General features: G+C 44.5%; 1 protein-coding gene, 1 long non-coding RNA gene and 2 pseudogenes across 2 annotated transcripts; 1 reads left to right on the top strand and 3 right to left on the bottom strand.

Annotated features, from left to right (window-relative positions):
* Positions 1-1,735: 1,735 nt before the first annotated feature.
* Positions 1,736-11,202, bottom strand: LOC137887692 (NLR family CARD domain-containing protein 3-like; annotated as a pseudogene).
* Positions 11,203-12,468: 1,266 nt separating this feature from the next.
* LOC137887719 (uncharacterized) lies at positions 12,469-17,857 on the top strand. The gene is made up of 2 exons (XR_011105066.1): positions 12,469-12,858; positions 16,268-17,857. It is a non-coding gene; the product is annotated as an uncharacterized lncRNA (long non-coding RNA).
* On the bottom strand, positions 14,559-15,934 carry LOC137887714 (E3 ubiquitin-protein ligase TRIM63 pseudogene; annotated as a pseudogene).
* Positions 17,858-19,345: 1,488 nt separating the features above from the next.
* Positions 19,346-22,408, bottom strand: ackr3b (atypical chemokine receptor 3b). Its single transcript, XM_068729992.1, has 2 exons — positions 22,226-22,408; positions 19,346-20,923 (listed from the first exon to the last, which is right to left on the bottom strand). Exon 2 carries the CDS (start codon positions 20,907-20,909, stop codon positions 19,821-19,823), a length of 1,089 nt encoding a protein of 362 aa, XP_068586093.1. The 5' UTR covers positions 20,910-20,923; positions 22,226-22,408; the 3' UTR covers positions 19,346-19,820.
* Positions 22,409-23,129: the final 721 nt, after the last annotated feature.

Here is a 23,129-nt window from a genome sequence, read left to right as displayed (position 1 = left end):
GTGCCGGGAGTCCGTCCGCTTTCTCTCTCGCAACGAGCGGAGACGTAGTGTGGGGCGCATTGTAGGGGTGCGTCGGGAGCTCAGTGTCTGGGAGGCATCCTGTACAGAGGGGACGGCGTGTGTTTGGGGGATGGTTGGTTTCAGGTATGTATTTATAGTTGAATGGGTTTTCTTTATGTCTTTGGGTGTAACGAAGTGTGTAATGTTGTGTTTGTGTTTTGTAGAGCTTCCTGAGCCGTACACCCAATTGTAGCTGTGGGGGGGAATCCAAGTGGGGGTGGCTGGGTTGCTGGACAGCCGGTGGGTGAGGTAGCTTCTTTTGGCTTTATTTTCGGTTTGTTGACAGTTTTTGTGTGATTAATTGTTTTTGTTTTATTTATTTCCTAGCTAGTGGGACACTGCCTTGGTCTTTTGTTTCTTTTCTTTTTCTTTAAATTGTTTGTGGTGCCTATCCTGGCACATGGTCTGTGAACTCCTCCTGCCCACCAAACCAGCTGTCATTGACTAACGCAAATAGTTATTGTTCTAATAAAGTTTGCTATTTTCATAACAACGCTGCCTCTTGCCTGTACATGCCTTCACGGTGTTTGAACCGGGTCTCTGTGGCAACGGGGTGCTACATTATATTATAGAAGACCTATAGTGTATATCATATAATATTACTAATAAACTAGTGTCTTAATTTATGGCTACAATAATTTAACAACAATGAAGCTGGTTTATTGATCTACAGGTTAAATATTAAATGAATATGATGTATTACATAAATATTCGTTAAGTGTAGAAATACTCAACAAATCAGAATCAAAATATACTTTAATTAGTTTATAATAAATTAAATATCTTTTGTTTCTCTGTTAATCATCAAAACATCTAATAATAATAACTTGCATAAGTAAGATATAATTGTGTGCTAAATGATCACTGACAATATTAAATATTAAATTGGAGTACACTGATCCAATGCTAATGTGTTAGCAGTTAGCTCACATCCATGAACCCGCGACTGCACCCTGTGAAGGGTTAAATATATTTGTTTATGTTTTATTAATAGTCGAGTGGAGCAGCAGTGATCCTCTGAACATCAGATGATTCCCAGCAGGAAGATTTAATTTGTGTCTCTGGTGTGAAATGTTTCCCTGAAGCTAAAGTGATCAGTTTCCTTTCATCTCAACTTCTTCTCCGTCTGCCTGAAGACAAATATGATTTAATATTTGACATTTAGAATCACAAGTTTTCCTCAAGAAGTTAATGCAGAGTTTGAGCTTCATTAAAACTTCTTCAAGGAACTTTGAACTGTTTATGAAAAAGTATATAGTACAATATGTACCTCTGACATGTAGTACAGTAAAAAGTACAACAGTTACCTCTGAGATGTAGTGAAGTATGAAGTACAATATCTACCTCTGAGGTGTAGTACCGTAAAAAGTACAACAGTTACCTCTGAGATGTAGTACAGTGTAAAGTACAATATCTACCTCTGAGATGTAGTACAGTAAAAAGTACAATATGTACCTCTGAGATGTAGTACAGTAAAAAGTACAATATGTACCTCTGAGATGCGGATATTCATCATATTCATTAATCTTAACTGGTTCTTTAATCATCGCAGTAATTCTGGCCTGAGGAAGACAACAAATACACAAATACACTTACTTAGTACTTTTATTGTGACCAAGTACTTAATGAAATATAGTTTCCATCTTTAAAGCAGTAGAAGTGTAAGTTTACAATGTAAAGTACTGATCGTTTCAATCAATATGAATTATTTGATTAATACATTTGTTATAATAACATGACAGATTAGAGTAACTGATCTGTTCACTAACTGATTCACTGCACAGTGAAAGTTTAAGTACACAGTTCCCACATGAGGAACTCCTTCAACAGAAGATTATGCAGCACTTAACTGATTCTGATGTTCATATTTATGTTCTTTAATGTCACAAAGAGCTCAGGAAGAAAGTGATCACAAGCGTTATTGTTGTTAGCAGACTTAATAACTTTATTTACATATCTTTGTTAGATGATTAACATTTCACCGCATGTTATGATGATAATGGTTCAGACACCCACCGACCTAGAGAGACACTGAGGAACCAGACCTGGACAAGACACCAAACCCAGGATACAGAGGTTCAGTGAATGTGGTGTTGAAGGTGTGGAGGTGGATCAGTGTGTCAGAGGAGACTCTGTAGAAGGACAGAGAGCCAGCAGGACAGTCCACATACACTGCTACTCTACCAGAGGAGGAGGAGGAGGGTGTTTGTGTCTTATTGTGATAGACAGAGTAACCATCATCAGAGCACAACAGACTCCAGGACTGATCATTCATTCCAAACACACAGTCTGTACTGTTTCCTCTCCTTCTGATTCCTCTGTAACTCACTGATATAGAAACGTCGCCTCTCCACTCGACCTCATAGTAACAGCGACCAGTCAGACCAGTTCTACACAGCAGCTGAGGACAGGAGTCAAACCTGTCTGGATGATCAGGATATGACTGAACCTCCTCCACACGTGTCACCTTCCTGTTGTTGTCAGACAGTTTGAGGATTCTGTTCACTGTGTTTGTGTCGAGTGTGAGTTCACAGGAGTCTGATGGAGAGAACAAGACACAATACAACTGCAGTTATTAACCTATCATCTGTTTGATGATGACATCAGAGATGTGAATGAGTGATGTCACAGTTTGAAGATGCTTTGTTTTCATGAATCAATCTAAATAAACACTTACATTTCCTCAGACCTGGTCTCAACCATTTGACTCCAGCAGGCTCCACCCAAATAGGAGTATGGAGGTCAGACCAGTATGTCAAGTCCAGTCTGCAGTGTGGGTCCTCCAGTCCAGCAGACAGCAGCATCACTCCTGGACCATTGTAGCTCAGGTCCAACTCTCTCAGAAGGGAGGGGTTGGATCTCAGAGCTGAGTCCAGTGAAACACAGCCTTCCTCTGTGATCAGACAGCCTGACAGCCTGCAAACCACATACAGAAGAACCCTCTGTGAACATGTGGTGGTACGTTCTGGGTACATTTATAGTTCATACACAAGTTTAGAATAAACCTGGAACATCCTGCTGGAAGGTAATTCTGAGTTTAGAAGCTTACGTTTAATTAAAGGTCCTTTGACACAATCCTACGCAGGTCTGCAGTTTACCATTTTATGTAAATTTGATTTGAAATAGTCATATCATATAATAGTAATATAACAGTTAAATGGGTGAATTAATCCTGACCTGAGAGTTTCCAGTTCACAGTTTAGACTGTCCAGTCCAGCAGACAGCAGCTTCACTCCTGAATCCTGCAGGTCTTTGTTACTCAGGTCCAGGTCTCTCAGACTAGAGGACTGGGAGCTGAGAACTGAGGACAGTGCTTCACAGCTTCTCTCTGAGAGGTTGCAGTATTGCAGACTGAGGGAAATAATGACAACTATGTTAAAATGTTTGCTAAGCAGCTGCATTTTTCAACCTGAAACCTATTTTTTCCATGTTATAGTGTCTTGAGTGACTAACAGGGACAACAGTTCCTGAACTTGGTCAAGTATTGAGAGAGAACGCTAAGAAGTAAAACATTTTTCTTACCTTTCTCATTCCGTTTAATGTGACTTGTTGCCAAAGTAGGAGGGAGGAGTGCCATTGGACACCGTTTTTGTCAGATTTAGTTGTGTTGGAGTACAGAAAGTGTAGATGAATATGTCAGTTACTTATAATAACAGTCTGAGCCTGTCTGTGGCAACAACAAGCTCTTTTCGTGGACATACATTGACGTTGAGGAGTTGCCCTGAGCGATTACGTTGCAGACCGTTAAGCGGCTGCCGTCTGCAGCGTCCTCCCTCATTACTGGACCAACTTGTCCCCATTAGTCACTTAGACACAAGGACAACGGGTCCAAGTTACCCTTTAAAGTTAAGAAAGATGTCTCAAATTATTTGAGACAAAGCGTAACATGATCTGACCTGAGAGTCTCCAGTTCACAGTGTGGACTCTCGAGTCCAGCAGACAGCAGCTTCACTCCTGAATCCTGCAGGTTGTTATTACTCAGGTCCAGCTCTCTCAGACTAGAGGACTGGGAGCTGAGAACTGAGGACAGAGCTTCACAGCTTCTCTCTGAGAGGTTACAGTCACTCAGTCTGAAGAAGCAACAGAAAACAAGTACTACGTTATTTTATATTGTCTTTCCTGTTGAAATATAGTCTTTATTGATTATTAAAGCATACTTACAGAGCTTTGTTGGAGGCTTTGACCACTGGCAGCAGCCTCAGAAGAGCCTTCTCTGAGCAGAGTATTTCTTCAGGTCAAACACATCCAGATCTTTTTCTGATGACAGTAAGATGAAGACCAGAGCTGACCACTGAGCAGGAGACAGTTTATCTGTGGAGAGATGTCCTGAACTCAGGGACTGTTGGATCTCCTCCACTAGAGAACGATCATTCAGTTCATTCAGACAGTGGAACAGATTGATGCTTTTCTCTGGAGACACATTCTCACTGATCTTCTTCTTGATGCACTGGACTGTTCTCTGATTGATCTGTGAGCTACTTCCTGTCTGTGTCAGCAGACCTCGTAGGAGAGTCTGATTGGTCTCCAGTGAAAGACCCAGGAGGAAGTGAAGGAACAAGTCCAGGTGTCCATTTGGACTCTGTAAGGCCTTGTCCACAGCACTCTGGTAGAGATGTGTTAGTTCAGGTTTGTCTCTAAAGACTTTAAACAGCTGGGAGGTTGTTTGTTCTTCTGACAGCAGATTGACTCCAGAGTTGATGAAGGTCAGATGGACATGAAGAGCAGCCAGAAACTCCTGAACACTCAGATGGACGAAGCAGAACACCTTGTCCTGGTACAGTCCTCTCTCCTCTCTAAAGATCTGTGTGAACACTCCTGAGTACACTGAGGCTGCTCTGATATCGATGCCACAATCTGTCAGGTCGGATTCATAGAAGATCAGGTTGCCTTTCTGCAGCTGATCAAAAGCCAGTTTTCCCAGAGACTCAGTCATCTTCCTGCTCTCTGGACTCCAGTGTGGATCTGTCTCAGCTCCTCCATCATACTTGACCTTCTTCAGTTTGGACTGAACCACCAGGAAGTGGATGTACATCTCAGTCAGGGTCTTGGGCAGCTCTCCTCCCTCTCTGGTCTTCAACACATCCTCCAGAACTCCAGCAGTGATCCAGCAGAAGACTGGGATGTGGCACATGATGTGGAGGCTTCGTGAGGTCTTGATGTGGGAGATGATCCTGCTGGCCTGCTCCTCATCTCTGAATCTCTTCCTGAAGTACTCCTCCTTCTGTGGGTCAGTGAACCCTCTGACCTCTGTCACCATGTCAACACACTCAGGAGGGATCTGATTGGCTGCTGGAGGTCGTGTGGTTATCCAGAGGCGAGCAGAGGGAAGCAGTTTCCCCCTGAAGAGGTTTGTCAGCAGCACATCCACTGAGGTGGACTCTGTAACATCAGTCAGGACCTCATTGTTGAGGAAGTCCAGAGGAAGTCGACACTCATCCAGACCGTCAAAGATGAACAGAACCAGGAACTCTTCAAACCTGCAGATTCCTGCTTCTTTGGTTTCAGTGAAGAAGTGATGAACAAGTTCCACCAAGCTGAACTTCTTCTCTTTCAGCACATTCAGCTCTCTGAAAGTGAATGGAAATGTGAACTGTATGTCCTGGTGGTCTTTATCTTTAGCCCAGTCCAGAGTGAACTTCTGTGTTAAGACTGTTTTCCCAATGCCAGCCACTCCCTTTGTCATCACTGTTCTGATTGGTTCCTCTCTTCCAGGTGAGGCTTTAAAGATGTCTTCTTGTCTGATGGTTGTTTCTGGTCTGTGTGGTTTCCTGGCTGCTGCTTCAATCTGTCTGACCTCATGTTCATCATTGACCTCTGCAGTCCCTCCCTCTGTGATGTAGAGCTCTGTGTAGATCTGATTCAGAAGGGTTGGGTTTCCTGCTTTAGTGATCCCCTCAAACACACACTGGAACTTCTTCTTCAGGTTACATTTGAGTTCACGCTGACAAACTGCAGCAAGAAGTCCTGAATGAACCCACAACAAAGAAGATCAATGAGTCAAATAATAGATTTCAACATGTCATGTCCTCAAAGAATGAGTCTATGAATATATGTTGGTCCATCTCTTGAGACTTTAGTAAACGTCACATTTATCCAGCATGTTAAATCTTTAGAGAAATCCTCTTACTGCTCTGCAGACAGTCAGCCAGCTCCTCCTGCTTCATTCTCCTCAGGAAGTTCATTGTGAGCTTCACAAATGCCTCTCTGCTGCTCCTCCTCTGCTCTTCATCCTCACCGTCCAACACCTCCTCATACTCCCTCTGACTCTCTAAGCATTCTGGGTAATCTGAACCCACAACCTGCTGGATCTTCTTCAGCTCGTTCTTCACAAAAGTGACGATGTTCTCCTCCAGCAGCTGGAACAGAACATTCTATGAATGACACAAACTAAAACCATGGAACCAAACATCAGATCCATGTTGGACAGACTGACGATCCACTGGTCTACAAAGTGCAGTATGGAGATGATTGTGAACAGAATAGATGTAACAGTAGTTGTACATGTACAGACCATAAATATGGAGTCCAGGTGTGTTTGATGCTGCTGGGCAGACTGCCCTCTGGGAACCTCTGAGCTATCCTGGTCCTCTCTGTGGAGGAATCATGAAGAATCAGCTCACATTGTGTCTGTCCACACAGAGGATGGTTCCTCCAGACAGTAAAGTCTTGATCGTACTGCTGATCCCACTGGGAGTCAACAGTCCAGGCTGCATTTCTTTGTAGTTCCGTGTGTAAAAACACTGCACCAAACCAGGGTTAAAAAGACATAACAGACCAAACCCTATTTTAAAGAAAGCAACTCTTCCGATGTAAAGAATTATAGGCCTATGCGTACCTCAACCAGAACAAGCTTCTTCACCTACACCAGTCTGGTTTCATTCAGGCTACTCAACCGAGACCGCCCTCCTTGCCGTCACAGAGGAACCCCACATTGCTAAATTAGCCTTCCCCCTCGGTTGTCCTCCTGCTGGACCTTTCAGCTTTGCTGACACAGTGAACCACCAGATCCTTCTCCCCACCCTCCAAGAACTCAAGCTCTGCTCTCTCCTTGTTCACATTCTACCTCAAGGGTCACACGAACAGGATACGTTGGAGAGAATCTGCGTCTGAACCTTGTAGCCTCATTATTGGAGTCGCTCAAGGTTTCGTTCTGGGTCCCCTCATCTTTTCTCTTTTCTCTTATCTTTTCTCTTTACCCCAAGTCACTTGGTTTTTTATACACTCGCATGGCTTTTCCTACCACAGCTATGCAGATGACACTCAACTTATCCCGTCTTTTAGCTGCGAGCTAAACTTTGACAAGACCGAGCTGCTCTTCCTTCCTTCCAGGTAAGACATCTCCTGTCCATCACCGCTGACCAGCTGTCTTTTCCTGCCAACATCTCTGCGACAACCCGCTCCTGCAAATTCATTCTTCACATCAGGAGGATATATCCCTGCAATTGTCCCCTGACTTGTGTGCCCATTGATGTACTAAGGGACCTGGATCCAGCATTTGGATACAGCGCCCCGTTCATTCCTATGAAAGTAGACTTCCGAGTCAAGATTTCAGAGGAAAATGATGTTTTGACGCCTCCAATTCGGCTATTTTGCCATCAGCAACTTTTTTTTTTTGCAACCAGTGAACAGGAAGTGACCATATTTGGTAGGGGTGCAATGGATCACAAACCTCACGGCTCAGTTTGGATAATTTTTCGGATCAGCAAAGAAAGGATGACGAGACAAATATAACTTTGCTTTCCATTCATTAATTCAATTTACTTCAAGAACACTTTTTTGACATTTCCTCCGGGGTAAACGCTACATGGCTGCCCAATCCAAAGTTAACTTCGAGGCTAGCACCCTTCACTTTAAAGAGCAGCAGGTGACAAACGAGCCAGTTTGAAGGAGACTAAATCTTAGTTTAGCGCCTCACAAAACGACGTAGTCCCGAATTAGTTTTTTAGATGCTTTAGAAACAGGAAGGAGTTTCTGTTACCAATCGGACGAGAGAATAAAAGCATTGTTTTGAATATAAATCAGGTGAAAATAGAGCCGTTCATGAACGCTCCACTGGTTCTCTTGATAATTCATTACCTGGGCGTTTGGCGACTGTCTCTGAAAAACAGTGCCATGTCCTTGGACCTGTCACTCCTCATGGACACACAGCTGGGTTCAGGTTCATCAGGGTTCAGTCTCTTAAGGTTTCTGTTAGACAGAGAGAACAAAAAGGAAATTCACTTTTTTAAATCTTCAGCGACAGAAGCTGCTGGAAGACAAGAAACTATCAACAAGAAGATGAAAGTAGTCCATGAATATGAGATATGAGTTTACAGATACTGAAAATCACCAAGCTGTCGGTCACATCTTCCTCAGAGACTGACCTCATCACATCAACACGCCATCACAGAAAGAGGAGCGTCTGTGTTCATGACGCCATCGACCATCATACATCATGCATTCATAAATACCAACTGAACCTCTTCTCCAGTGCTGTTAACCCCATTCAGCCTCTGCTGCCCTGCAGCTGAACCTTCCACTGGTTTCCTGGATAAGGACTTACCTGGGCTTTTGTGAAAGTTTCTTCTTTCGTAAAAACCTGTCTCTGAAAAACAGCGGTATATCCTTGGACCTGTCACTCCTCATGGACACACAGCTGGGTTCAAGTTCACCAGAGTCCAGTTCCAGGAGGTTCCTGTTAGACAGAGAGGAAGACCACCAGAGAAGGAGATCCACTTTTTAAATCTTTAGAAGCTGCTGGAAGACTAGAAGCTATCAACAACAAAATAAAAGTCTAAAGCTCTTGTTGGGGTCTGACATCATGTGCTCAGAACAAAGACTTGGGCCTACAGGCTTGCAGTCGAAAGCCTGATTTGAATAAATCAAGAGAGAAGTAGAGTAATTTTTTCATAGACTTCTATACAACCAGAGGAGTCGCCCCCTGGTGGACACTAAAGAGAATGCAGGTGTGAACCTGGTGTTTTTTGACATTTCCTCCGGGGTAAACGCTACATGGCTGCCCGATCCAAAGTTAACTTCGAGGCTAGCACCCTTCACTTTAAAGAGCAGCAGGTGACAAACGAGCCAGTTTGAAGGAGACTAAATCTCAGTTTAGCGCCTCAGAAAACGACGTAATCACGAATTAGTTTTTTAGACGCTTTAGAAACAGGAAGGCGTTTCTGTTACCAATCAGAAGAGAGAATAAAAGCATCGTTTTTAATATAAATCAGGTGAAAATAGAGGTGTTCATGAACGTTCCACTGGTTCCCTGGATAATTCATTACCTGGGCGTTTGCCGACTGTCTCTGAAAAACAGCGGCTGATCCTTGGACCTGTCACTCCTCATGGACACACAGCTGGGTTCAGAGTCTAAGTCCAGTTCCGCGCGAGACCTGTTAGACAGAGAGGAAGCCCACCAGAGAAGTTTTATTGTGCAGTTTTTACTTTAATAAGAAGGTGCTGCTCTTCAGGAGGACTTTGTTCTTTCTCATGTTTTGGAACTAACTGATGCTGACTTACCTGAAAAACAGTGCCATGTCCTTGGACCTGTCACTCCTCATGGACACACAGCTGGGTTCAGGTTCATCAGGGTTCAGTCTCTTAAGGTTTCTGTTAGACAGAGAGAACAAAAAGGAAATTCACTTTTTTAAATCTTCAGCTACAGAAGCTGCTGGAAGACAAGAAACTATCGACAAGAAGATGAAAGTCGACCATGAATATGAGATATGAGTTTACAGATACTGAAAATCACCAAGCTGTCGGTCACATCTTCCTCAGAGACTGACCTCATCACATCAACACGCCATCACAGAAAGAGAAGCGTCTGTATTCATGAAGGCCATCGACCATCATGCATTCATAAATACCAGCTGAACCTCTTCTCCAGTGCTGTTAACCCCATTCAGCCTCTGCTGCCCTGCAGCTGAACCCTCCACTGGTTTCCTGGATAAGGATGTATGAAGTACCCACAAGTAGCACCTGAAGACTAGGGGGGAGCTTATTAGTTCTGGTCAGGCAGTCAGAGGGACGTGGCTGTAGTGATGTTAGCTGTGTATGGGCTGTTCCTGCTGTTGGTGTGTTTGTTAGATTCTGTACGGTTAAGTTTGGGTTTTGTGTTCGGGCAGTCAAAGTTTGTTTCCTCTGTTATGGCTTCTGTGGAGGAATTCTTCAGAGGAGTTATTGGAGCGCTGTTTGTTGTTTCTGGTGTTTCCTCCTAACTGCATGTTTCGTATTCCGTTTTTGTGATCATGGTCATGTTCTAGATGTTTCTGGGTAATTTTGGACTCTGTAATGAGAGCTCTGCACAGCCTGTTGGGTGTCTGGGTATCGGACCCTTGCAGGTAGTTCAGTTCTGTGTTTTCTGTTAGCTGGTAATTATGTAAATTCCAGTTCTTTGTGTTCACCACTTGGTCTTGCAGCTCATTGCATTAACTAACCCTCCTATGAAACCTTGCTTCTCAACCATGTGTTGTTCCATATCACTGTGTGGACTCTCTGGCCTTCCTTCCTTCTCCACTCTCACTCTTAGATGCTTCTCCACATGTTGGAGTTGATGGGGAGCTGGCTGCTCCTCTTCTTTGGCGACACGGCTGCTTATTTGTTTTTTTAGTTTAGTTTGTGATCTTGAAATAAATGTGTATTTATTACTTTAACACTTGTCTTGTCTCCCTTTATGTTGCAGCCTTTGAGCCGGGGTGTAACTAGGCCCAGGTTAATATAAAACACAATTTTATACAATATATATAGTCGGGGGTCCCTGCTCCATCTCCCTATCAGTTTGGGGGTCCTTGGCCTGAAAAACGTTGAAGACCCCTGCTTTAAAGAGCAGCAGGTGACAAACAAGCCAGTTTGAAGGAGACTAAATCTTAGTTTAGCGCCTCAGAAAACGACGTAATCACGAATTTGTTTTTCAGAGGCTTTAGAAACAGGAAGGAGTTTCTGTTACCAATCGGTCGAGAGAATAAAAGCAGCATTTTTAATATAAATCAGGTGAAAATAGAGCCGTTCATGAACGTTCCACTGGTTCCCTGGATAATTCATTACCTGAGCGTTTGGGCACTGTTTCTGAAATTCAGCGGCATGTCCTTGGACATGTCACTCCTCATGGACACACAGCTGGGTTCAGGTCCAGGTCCAGGTTCATTTGGACCAGGTCCTTCCATGGTGAACGGGAACTCCTAATAGATCATTCAACAGACTCTTAATGGAGAGTATTTGACAAAATGTAAACAAATACAGAATAAAAAAATGGGTCAGAAGTTGTCGTCTCGCTGTTTCACTTTTTTAATAAATGTTTGTGTTTCTTCAACATAGTTACAGACTACGTTTTATTTTGAAGGTTCCGGGGGAAACGTTACCGTCCTGCTGTTTAACTCTACGAGAATCAATCAAACAACACTTACAGTTAGTCTCACTCTAGGTGTGTCACAGGTGAGCTGTTTCCTGGTCCGACTCACCTGTGCTGGCAGCAGGCCAGGTAGGAGGAGCTGCAACAGGAGCACATTTTCTCTTGTAGTGTAAACTGTACTACATCTCAGAGGTACTTATTGTACATTACACTGTACTACATCTCAGAGGTACTTATTGTACTTTACACTGTACTACATCTCAGAGGTACATATTGTACTTTATACTGTACTCCATCTCAGAGGTACTTATTGTACTTTACACTGTACTACATCTCAGAGGTACATATTGTACTTTATACTGTACTACATCTCAGAGGTACTTATTGTACTTCATACTGTACTACAGCTCAGAGGTACTTATTGTACTTTATACTGTACTACATCTCAGAGGTACTTATTGTACTTTATACTGTACTACATGTATCTGACAGCTTTAACTGCTTTATAGATTCAGATTAATGTACAATATTATAATACATATTATTACAGGTACATACACTGTGTTTTTTGGTATTGTAGTGTAATCTGTTCACTACTAACATGTAGTTTACTTTTGTTCCAGCAGGTGGCGCCACGTGACTGTTTTTTGCAGCACGAGGGACTTTCCGTGTTTCTGACACGCAGTGTGATGACGTAATGCCTCTTCCTCATTTAGGGACGCAGTTATTTTTGCAGGTTAAAATAAAAACTCTTTTATTTTTATTATTTTATTCCTGCGTTAAAAAAAAATAATCCGATCTATTCAAACACTTCCTGTATTTTTCAAATTTATTTAATTCAAATAAATATTTAATTGGTAGATAAATATATATTTTAATGTTATTTATGAGGCGCTTTACGGCTTAACGTTGAAGTAGATTCAGATGTTTTTCTGCTAAACTCCCTTCAAAGTAAAAGACACACGAACCGTTTTTAACCCGCTTCTTTTATTAACTTTATTTTAATTTATTATTTCTAGTGTAACGTTCAGAGAATGACGGAGCTTTCACCGACTCACGGTCATAACGTGTTTATGTTCAAACCAACGGACGGACGATCACTCTCTGTTCACTCTCTGATCACTCTCTGATCACTCTCTGTTCACTCTCTGATCACTCTCTGATCACTCTCTGATCACACACGACGAACTGAACTACAGGAAAGTACTGAATGTACTTCATGCTGTACCTTCAGAAGGAGTACTGATGCAGTACTCGACGTTCAGAGGAAGATACAGGAAGAGGCGAGGCTGTTAAAGAGATATACACCGAGTACTACCGCAGTATTTATACATTAATACATTCTGTTTTTAATACTGTGAACACAGACGTGGAGGGTCCAGGACCAGGAGCGAGACCAGGACCAGGGGCGAGACCAGGACCAGGAGCGAGACCAGGACCAGGAGCGATAACCCAAATCCTGAAAGAAAAGAGTCAGTAGTACTAGTACTTCTACTTCAGTGAGGTAGTAGTGTAATATTTACAGTGGAGTAGTAGTACTTCTACTTCAGTGAGGTAGTAGTGTAGTACTGTCACTGGTAGTGTAGTATTTACAGCGTAGTAGTCGTACTTCTACAGAGTACTTGTACCTGTAAAACACGCAGGCTGATTTTCTCAGCACGTGTTTGTTGTTTTGGATCCTTCAGCGTCTCGTGTTACAGACAGTAGAGTATAAATATATCTGTATATATATATATATATATATATATATATATATATATATATATATATATATATATTTAAATATAACTGTGACCCACTTTTCATGAGCAGCTGCTTTTCTCATCGTTTCTATTTTAGACTTTTATGACATCTGATGAAGAGTTGATGTCTTCAGTGTCTTTATGTCTTCAGTGTCTTTATGTCTTCAGTGTCTTCAGTGTATTATATAATACATATTATTACTGATAGAAATTATGGGGAAAAAAACTACAAAACTGAATCACATCGCTTCTAGTTTTTCCTGTCTACCGTCTGTATAAATATACATAAATATATACATTAAATATTAATATAATCATGTATAATTTAATGTGAATTAAATATATGAATACAAATTAAATAAATACATTTGAATTAAATATAGAAATTGCATATAAAAAGTCAAATACATAAATAGAAATTAATCATTTAATAGAAATGAATTATATAAACGTATAGGAAATACAAATATATATATATATATATATATATATATATATATATATATATATAAATACAAATCAAATATATACATTCAAATTAAATACATACATATAAATTGAACAAATTAACTACATAAATATTAATTAAATACAAATATGTAAAAATATACAAACAAATTAAATGTATAAATATAAATTAATTATAAAAATCAAATATATACATTTAAATTAAATACATGAATATAAATTAAATATATGAATTGAAGATATAAAGATAAGTTAAATCTCCAGTCAGCTGTTACTGAGGTCCCAGACATCCGTCTAATTAAAGCCGGGCTCTGGTTCCTGGTCCACTTAAAGATCTCAGTGACACGTTGACGTCTTCGTGAACTTCAAACATCTCAGATCAACTTCTGTCTCAGAAGGTGACTCAGCGGTCGGTCAAGATTATAGTTTATCATGTTCATAAGAGGATAGAATGTCAGGAGGTAAGAAATGGTTCATGACTCGTAGATTCTATAAAACAAATAATGAATATAGAAACATCTTTTTTAAAGTCACTGATTATCTATTTAACTGTTATTAAGTGAGCTAAAGTAACAACGCTGATGTCTCCATGGTTTCATGATGTGTTATATCTGTGGCACTGTTCACACCTCATACCCGTATCAGAACCGGCTCCTGGTCGACCTCCTCGTCCTCCTCACGTCCACAAACAGACCCGATGACAGCTTCGGTCTGTTTCCTAGCATGCCTCAGTGCAGCTGGGTCACCCTCAGAAACATGAACCCCCTAACCCCCCCCCCCCATATACAAAAAACCCCTCTTGAACTATTCCCGTCCTCTAGCCTCCATTTACACCAACAGACGACTAAGTAAGGCCAGGAGGCGTTCACTGACCCCGGTAAATATAGGAGAAACATGTGCACCGCTAAATACGGACTCTCCTCTCAGGCTGGGAGAGTCCCTGAGAAAGAACAAGGACAAAGTTAACAATCCAATGAAACTTTTATTCACACAAAAAGACATTTCAACGTTACAGCAGAATCTGAAATCAACTTCAGAGTTCAAGTTTTCAGTTTTTACAAAGAGACGAACGCAATAAATAATCTAGACTTCGTCTAGACTTGAATGACGAGTGCGAGAAAAAAATAGAAAAGTATAAAAAGTCAAGTACAAAAACGTCCCCGAACGATTGCACGACTCCTCAAGAACCTGAAGTTTCTGATAAAAGCAGCAGCACCTCTGTTTTTTTTGACTTCCTGGTCTACAGTCCGGTCTTTGTGCCTTACTGGTCTTCCTCGCCCCCCTTTCTGAAGTCCATCCTAGCCAGCACCACCTCCGCCTCCTTGGTGTCCACGCTCAGGTGCTCCATGTTCTCGTAGCCCGGCTCGGGCCCCTGAAGCTGGGCCCCCCCCACGGCGGCCCGCCGGGCCTCCTCCTGCAGCTGCTTGGCAGCGAGCAGGAACTCGGCAGCGCTGCCGGACTTCATGTTCTGGTCCAGCTTCTCCTTCAGCTGGTCGCCGAGCTGCAGCTGCTGCTTGTACCGCTCCGCCATGCTCCTCAACGAGGACACTTTGCTCTGCTCTTCCTCGGCGACCCGCTCCAGGAGCTGGCCTTTGCGCTCCTCCAGGATGGCGAACAGCAGGTCGAAGCTCTCGCCGAGCCGCCTCCTCTGCAGCTCGCCGTTCTCCCGGACGCGCTCGCAGGCGTCGTCCGTCTGCGTCACCGCGACCTGAACGCGGCCGTTCCCGGCGACGAGCTGCTCCACGGCGGCGCGCAGCTCGTTCTTCTGGCTCTGGTAGACGGCGTGCAGCGGCGACACCTCGCAGTCCTTGTGCTGCCCGAACACCTTGCACATGGAGCAGGTGGGCGTCTGGCAGCTGACGCAGTAGATGTTGATGCGTTCGTCCTCGTGGTCTTTGCACCTCGGCTCCTTGGAGTCCTTGTCCTTCAGCGGCCGGTCCTCGCCGCCGCCGTCGCCCCCTTTGCTCTCCTGCTGCTGCTTGTACATGTCGATGATGTTCTCCACCAGCAGGTTCCTCTGCAGCCCGTACACGCCGTGCCGGTCCAGGATCACCTCGAAGCGGCAGGTGGGGCAGCGGAAGGTGCCCCCGGAGTAGTGGTAGGGGTTCTTGGAGTCGTAAAGGTCGTTGGCGCAACCGCGGCACAAGTTGTGCTGGCAGGGGAGGATGACCACGGGTTTGGTGAACATTTCGAGGCAGATCGGGCAACTGAGCTGCTTCTCCAGACTCTCCATGGGGCCTAGACTGTGCACCACCTGACTCGTCTGGATGTCCATCGTCTTCTTCTTCTTCTGGGTCTCTTTTTCTCTGGGTTTTTATATCTGCCGGTGTCAGAAGCCCCTCAGCCTTTATACCCTTGAGGGGCCGGTCCTAAACCCCCCCCCCCCCCGCCCCCCACCACCGGCTGTTTGTCACACCGGTTCTGAAATAGACTCCCAGCATGCCTTACTGAGGACTGGACCCCCCCCCCCCCCACAGACTGCAGAGTCATCCAACAACATGAGTCTGTTTACGTCACTTGTTGTGTCTACAATTCATGTTTATTCATGTTTATATAGAAACATTTTCCTTTAAATGTTAACAGACAACTTTAAGATTACATCTAGGAACAACTATATACGAGTCCAGACTGTCTGTTGACCCTAAACGTTCCTGTTTGTGTTTCACAACAGAGCAGAGGGTCAGCAAACAGTCATGTGGACGGTGGAGACCAACAGGTTGAGCAACAAACAGCTGCAGCTTCATGGAGTCATAAACATCTAAACAACGTGTTCCACAATGTCTGAGCAGCGTGTTCCAAAAACATTTCAACAACGGAATAAACAAGGTCTGAGCAACTTGTTCCACAACGTCTGAGCAACGTGTTCCACAACGTCTGAGCAACTTGTTCCACAACGTCTGAGCAACGTGTTCCACAACGTCTGAGCAACGTGTTCCACAACGTCTGAGCAACTTGTTCAACAACGTCTGAGCAACGTGTTCAACAACGTCTGAGCAACGTGTTCCACAACATCTGAGCAACGTGTTCCACAACGTCTGAGCAGCGTGTTCCAAAAACATTTCAACAACCGAATCAACAACGTCTGAGCAACTTGTTCCACAACGTCTGAGCAACGTGTTCCACAACGTCTGAGCAACTTGTTCCACAACGTCTGAGCAACGTGTTCCACAACGTCTGAGCAACGTGTTCCACAACATCTGAGCAACTTGTTCCACAACATCTGAGCAACGTGTTCAACAACGTCTGAGCAACTTGTTCCACAACATCTGAGCAACGTGTTCCACAACGTCTGAGCAGCGTGTTCCAAAAACATTTCAACAACCGAATCAACAACGTCTGAGCAACTTGTTCCACAACGTCTGAGCAACGTGTTCCACAACGTCTGAGCAAGTTGTTCCACAACGTCTGAGCAACGTGTTCCACAACGTCTGAGCAACGTGTTCCACAACATCTGAGCAACTTGTTCCACAACGTCTGAGCAACGTGTTCAACAACGTCTGAGCAACTTGTTCCACAACATCTGAGCAACGTGTTCCACAACATCTGAGCAACGTGTTCCACAACATCTGAGCAACTTGTTCCACAACATCTAAGCAACGTGGTCCACATCATCTGAGCAACTTGTTCCACAACATCTGAGCAACGTGTTCCACAACGTCTGAGCAACTTGTTCCACAACATCTGAGCGTGTTCCACAACATCTGAGCAACTTGTTCCACAACATCTGAGCAACTTGTTCAACAACGTCTGAACAACATGTTCCACAACATCTGAGCAACGTGTTCCACAACGTCTGAGCAACTTGTTCCACAACATCTGAGCAACGTGTTCCACAACATCTGAGCAACGTGTTCCACAACGTCTGAGCAACGTGTTCAACAACATCTGAGCAACGTGTTCCACAACATCTGAGCAATTTGTTCCACAACATCTGAGCAGCGTGTTCAACAACGTCTGAGCAACGTGTTCCACAACGTCTGAGCAACGTGTTCCACAACATCTGAGCAACATCTCTTTGGGAATCCTACAGTTCCCACAATGCACCTGGGTTGTCTTCAGTGTGTCGATGATTTTAGACTCAAGAAGTTTCACAGCTTCAAGCTGAAGACTTTTAGAACTGTGACACACACACACACACACACACACACACACACAGATAGAGACACACACACACACACACACACACAGATAGACACACACACACACACACACACACACACACACAGATAGACACACACACACACACACACACACACACACACACACACACACACACACACACAGAAGTACTCAGTAAAGTGTATTTATTGTCTTGTGGTACTTTTAACTTTCATTTTTTCAGGTTCTATGATCTCAGCCAATCAGGGCATCTGATGGACACCAGGTAACTATGGAGACGTAGAGTCTGGGACGGGACGCCAGGAATGTTGGCGACCCCCCCGACAGTGGGGGGGTCAACAGGGAGCTGATGATTCACAGAGAGGTGTTCACTTTGTTTCTTCTTCTGTGGTGGGGTCAAAGATCACGGCTCCTTAATTTAAACTGGACTCTGTACACACAGTAGACACAGTACACACTCTGTACACACAGTACACACTACTACAGTGCTGTACTCCATGTTTGTGTTTTTATACTACATGTAAAGATCTCTTTCTTCTTCATGGATTTAGTCCTCGGTGAGTCTCAACTGATCCTGGTTCAGCTCCTGTAGTAATGACAGACTCGCTGAGGACACACACGTCTGTACTCGTCTCCTTGTGAGGATCCTCACTCACATCCTACATTCCTCGGGCTGAAACGGAACCCTAAAACCACAGAAGAAGAACTAAAGCCGGAGTCTGGTGTGAGTCAGAGTGGCGCCTCTGTGGCGACATCACCGCTCTGTGATCGAGGCTGTCGCACACCTGCAGCTGAGATCACACAGGTAAACACACCTGGAGACAGCTGAAGACACCTGGAGACACCTGAAGACAGCTGAAGACACCTGGAGACAGCTGAAGATACCTGGAGACACCTGAAGACAGCTGAAGACACCTGAAGACAGCTGAAGACACCTGGAGACACCTGAAAACACCTGAAGACACCTGGAGACAGCTGAAGACACCTGAAAACACCTGGAGACAGCTGAAGACACCTGGAGACAGCTGAAGACACCTGAAGACACCTGGAGACACCTGAGAACAGCTGAAGACACCTGAAGACAGCTGGAGACAGCTGAAGACACCTGAAGACATGTGGAGACACCTGGAGACAGCTGAAGAAACCTGAAGACAGCTGGAGACACCTGAAGACAGCTGAAGATGCGTGGAAACACCTGAAGACAGCTGAAGATGCGTGGAGACACCTGAAGACAGCTGAAGACACCTGGAGACACCTGAGAACAGCTGGAGACAGCTGAAGACACCTGAAGACACGTGGAGACACCTGGAGACAGCTGAAGAAACCTGAAGACAGCTGGAGACACCTGAAGACAGCTGAAGATGCGTGGAGACACCTGAAGACAGCTGAAGACACCTGGAGACAGCTGTCACAGGGACCGGTACACGTTCATGTACACGATAATTTCAACAACCTGAGACTGAAAATAAACTGAAAATTTGTTTATTTATTAATTTGGTCTGAATCCTTAAATCTTAAAATACTATAAATGTTTCATTTTTACAAAAAAAAATTATATTTTAAAACATAATAAAGTTTAGAGAAAATATGAATTACTCCAAATATAAAAACATTTAAACCACAATAAACTTCTTCTTCTTCTTCTTCTTCATACTCATTATTTAACAATTTAACACAAAATATTACATTTTAATAAGAACACAAATATTCAGAAGTGAAAAAGAACTTTTACATAAACAAGAAACTAAATCAGTAAAATAAATATATCCACAGAGTTATAAAATACTTCATATTTACAGGTTTGATTTAACAAAGGAGTTCTTCTGAGAAGTACTACCAAGTCTTGAGAAGCTTTGATACCAGGAGAGTCTTGTCCACCACCACGACCCAGACCATCAGTGTGTAGGACCATCAAGGACCAGTATCTGATGTGGTCCACCTGGTCCAGGTAGAAGAATCGTTCGTAAAGTCTTCAGAAGCGTTTGCAAGTACTAAGGAGTTTTCCCGAGTTCACCAGCTCCGAGTCTCTGACGGATGCGAGTCCAGTGGTGGTTCCTTGAGGAGGTTCTTGGGAGGAACCGCCGGCAGACCCAATAGGTGGTTCCTTAAGAAGAGTTCACCACCGAGCAGTCCGTCTCTGAGGCGTGTGAGCCGTCAATGAGCTGGACGAGCCCCGTCCTGGTGGAGTACTTAAAGATGAAGGCCTTCATGAGGTCGTAGCGGTAGCTCCTGTTCAGGACGTTGTACAGGACCGGGTTGACGCAGCAGTGGACCAGCGAGAAGCACTGCGTCAGGTGCAGCGCCACGTCCAGGAAGTTCTCCAGCCGGCAGCTGAAGGGCAGCACGTTGAGCAGCGACAGCGTGTCCAGCAGTAGGACGGAGTGGAACGGTAGCCAGCACACCAGGAAGACCACGATGTAGGTGAGGACGATCCGCCGGCTGATGCGGCGCTCCTGATCGGCGCTGGGGGGGATCGCCGCCGCCAGGAGGAGGTAGAAGACGGAGATGACGGGGAACGGGATGGCAAAGCCGAGCACGGTGAAGCTCAGCTGGACGCCCACCATCCAGTCCCTGGGGCGGTCCGCCGGGTACACCGGCCGGCACACGGCGCCGTCGTGGTGCGACGACTTCACCGCCTGCAGGAAGTAGGTGTCGGGGACGGAGGCTGCCAAAGCAAGCAGCCACACCAGGACGCAGGTCAGCCGGCGCGCCACCTTCCTCCTGCGGCCGCCAGGGGCGTCGGCGAACCGCGCGACGGACAGGTAGCGGTCCGCGCTCATGCAGGCGAGGAAGAAGATGCTGCCGAAGAGGTTGACGCTGAAGACCAGGTGGGTGAGTTTGCAGGCGGCGTCTCCGAACGGCCAGCGGCCGCCCTGTAGCAGCGAGGTCACCCAAACCGGCAGTGTGGCCACGACGCACAGGTCGGCCACCGCCAGGTTCAGGACGTACAGGTGCGTCTCGTAGCGGTTCCCGCCGGACCGCAGGTTGACCCAGACCACCGGGACGTTGGCGGCGAGGCCCACCAGGAAGATGAAGACGTACAGGACGGAGAGGACGTGGAGGAAGGCGGCGTGGCCGACGGCGCCCGAACACACCAGCGCCTCCACGTGGGACAGGTTGTGGGCGTCGCCCGTCAGATTAAGCTCCTCCCACAGCTCCATGAGCTCGGTGATGTCACTGGCACTCAAACTCATGATGATGTCACAACCTGGAAAAACAAGAAGAAGACAACCGTTAGTGACGCCTTCGTCGTCTTCTTCTTCTTCTTCTTCTTCTTCTTCTTCTTCTTCACAGACCAGCTGTTGATTATTGATTAAAGTGACCACACACACGCACACACACACACACACACACACACACACACACAGAGACAGATGGACGGATGTCCGGCGGTCAGAGGTGAAACGATCCAGACGCCATTAAAAAACTGAAACACTTTGAAACTGACAGGAAACAATGACCTCTCTGTGTGTGTGTGTGTGTGTGTGTGTGTGTGTGTGTGTGTGTGTGTGTGTGTGTGTGTGTGTGTGTGTGTGTGTGTGTGTGTGTCACACAGATCAATAGAATTCATTTCAATTGAGGTTCACTCTGAGGACGTAAAATGATCTGAAAAAAGGAGCTTTTTTCAGATTTAGTTGCCAGAAAATATTAGTATGAATAATAATAATATTTATAATATTTAATGACACAATAATGAATCAATAACACCACTTTAACATTCATCAGGAAAAACATAAAAATAATAAACATCGTTAAAGTATTATTTTTTTTAATGTGCAGCTCACAACCTTCAAAATAAAAGCTTTCTGTCAAAGATAAATAAACTTTAAGAACAAAGAGATATTCATAAAATAAAATGTTTAACTTCAGACTCAGTTTCCTCTGTTTATGTTAATGAGCTCTGAGAAGAATAAGCAGCTGGGAGGTTCATTCAGAGGCTCCTGAACGCACCATCAAAGCACCATAAACCACAGAAGAAGAGCTTTTAAAGGGCCATAAAACACTGAACGAGCTCATTTAGTTAAAACGCACAACTTTAATAAACATAAACTCTACAATTCGGCTCATATTTCTGACCCCGTTGTGTATGAAAAGATGTGAAAAAACATATTTTTAGTCAATTTGTTTCATTTTAAGGTTCAGTGAAAACATTCAAACTCAGTGTTAAAATCTACAGATTAAGGTTATGTTCTAAACCGCTTATTACACATGTATTAAGACTTAGAACAAAAATCACATTTCAATGTTAGATTAGACTTAAATTAACTGGTGTTTGGTGGAGGACTCGCATGCCGAATACACCAGAGTACATGCATGATTACTAATAACAATTAATACTTTTAATAACACAGGTACGTACGATGTGACGTCTGTGTGAACGTTAAAACGACTTGTTTCTGGAGGGAGTCCGGTTAGAAGCGGAACGAGCCGGCTGTAGCAGCTGTCACGTGAGCGATGGAACCAGACTACGTTCACTTTATTCACTATTTAACGAGTTCACAACACTTACGGGTCTAACGGGGGGGTTCTGGTCCTCTCGGTGAAGTCCGGGTACCGGTGCGGGTTTAACTGTTTCTCCGGCTGATAGCGCGAGGCAAGCGCGAGGCGGACCGAGGCGGACTGGCTCTCTGAAGACCCCCCCTTCTCTCTTCTTCTCTCTCTGCATTTAAATAAGAAGAAGAAGAAGAAGAAGAAACGCCCACAGAGACTCTGAGGTGATTTATTGCGGTTTTCAACTGCGGGACAAAACAAATGAAGCGCGTGAGAAAGAACTGCGGGTTTCTATTGAACCCACAAACAATAGCGTCACAGATGTGTGACGTCCACAGGGTCTACAGGGTCTAAAGGGTGTAAAGAGGTCTACGGGGTGTAAAGAGGTCTACAGGGTCTACAGGGTCTAAAGGGTGTAAATAGGTCTACAGGGTGTAAAGAGGTCTACAGGGTCTACAGGGTCTAAAGGGTGTAAATAGGTATACAGGGTGTAAAGAGGTCTACAGGGGTTTAAAGAGGTCTACAGGGTGTAAAGAGGTCTACAGGGTGTAAAGAGGTCTACAGGGTCTAAAGAGGTCTACAGGGTCTAAAGGGTGTAAAAAGGTCTACGGGGTGTAAAGAGGTATACGGGGTCTAAAGAGGTCTACAGGGTCTAAAGAGTGTAAAGAGGTCTACAGGGTGTGAAGAGGTATACAGAGGTTTAAAGAGGTCTACAGGGTCTAAAGAGGTCTACAGGGTGTAACGAGGTCTACAGGGTGTGAAGAGGTCTACAGGGTGTAAAGAGGTCTACAGGGTGTGAAGAGGTCTACAGAGGTTTAAAGAGGTCTAGAGGGTGTAAAGAGGTCTACAGGGTGTGAAGAGGTCTACAGGGTGTAACGAGGTCTACAGGGTGTGAAGAGGTCTACAGAGGTTTAAAGAGGTCT

The sequence above is a fragment of the Cebidichthys violaceus genome, unplaced genomic scaffold (genome assembly GCF_023349555.1).
Source record: "Cebidichthys violaceus isolate CVI_PGR_0920_01 unplaced genomic scaffold, fCebVio1.0.p SCAF_103, whole genome shotgun sequence".
NCBI lineage: Eukaryota > Metazoa > Chordata > Actinopteri > Perciformes > Stichaeidae > Cebidichthys > Cebidichthys violaceus.
Note: the sequence above shows the minus strand (reverse complement) of the source record. Positions and strands in the feature narration are given on the sequence as shown.

Bases quoted from the DNA above. Each gene is read 5' to 3' on its own strand.
- ackr3b (XM_068729992.1), bottom strand. From the start codon at position 20,909: ATGAGTTTGAGTGCCAGTGACATCACCGAGCTCATGGAGCTGTGGGAG.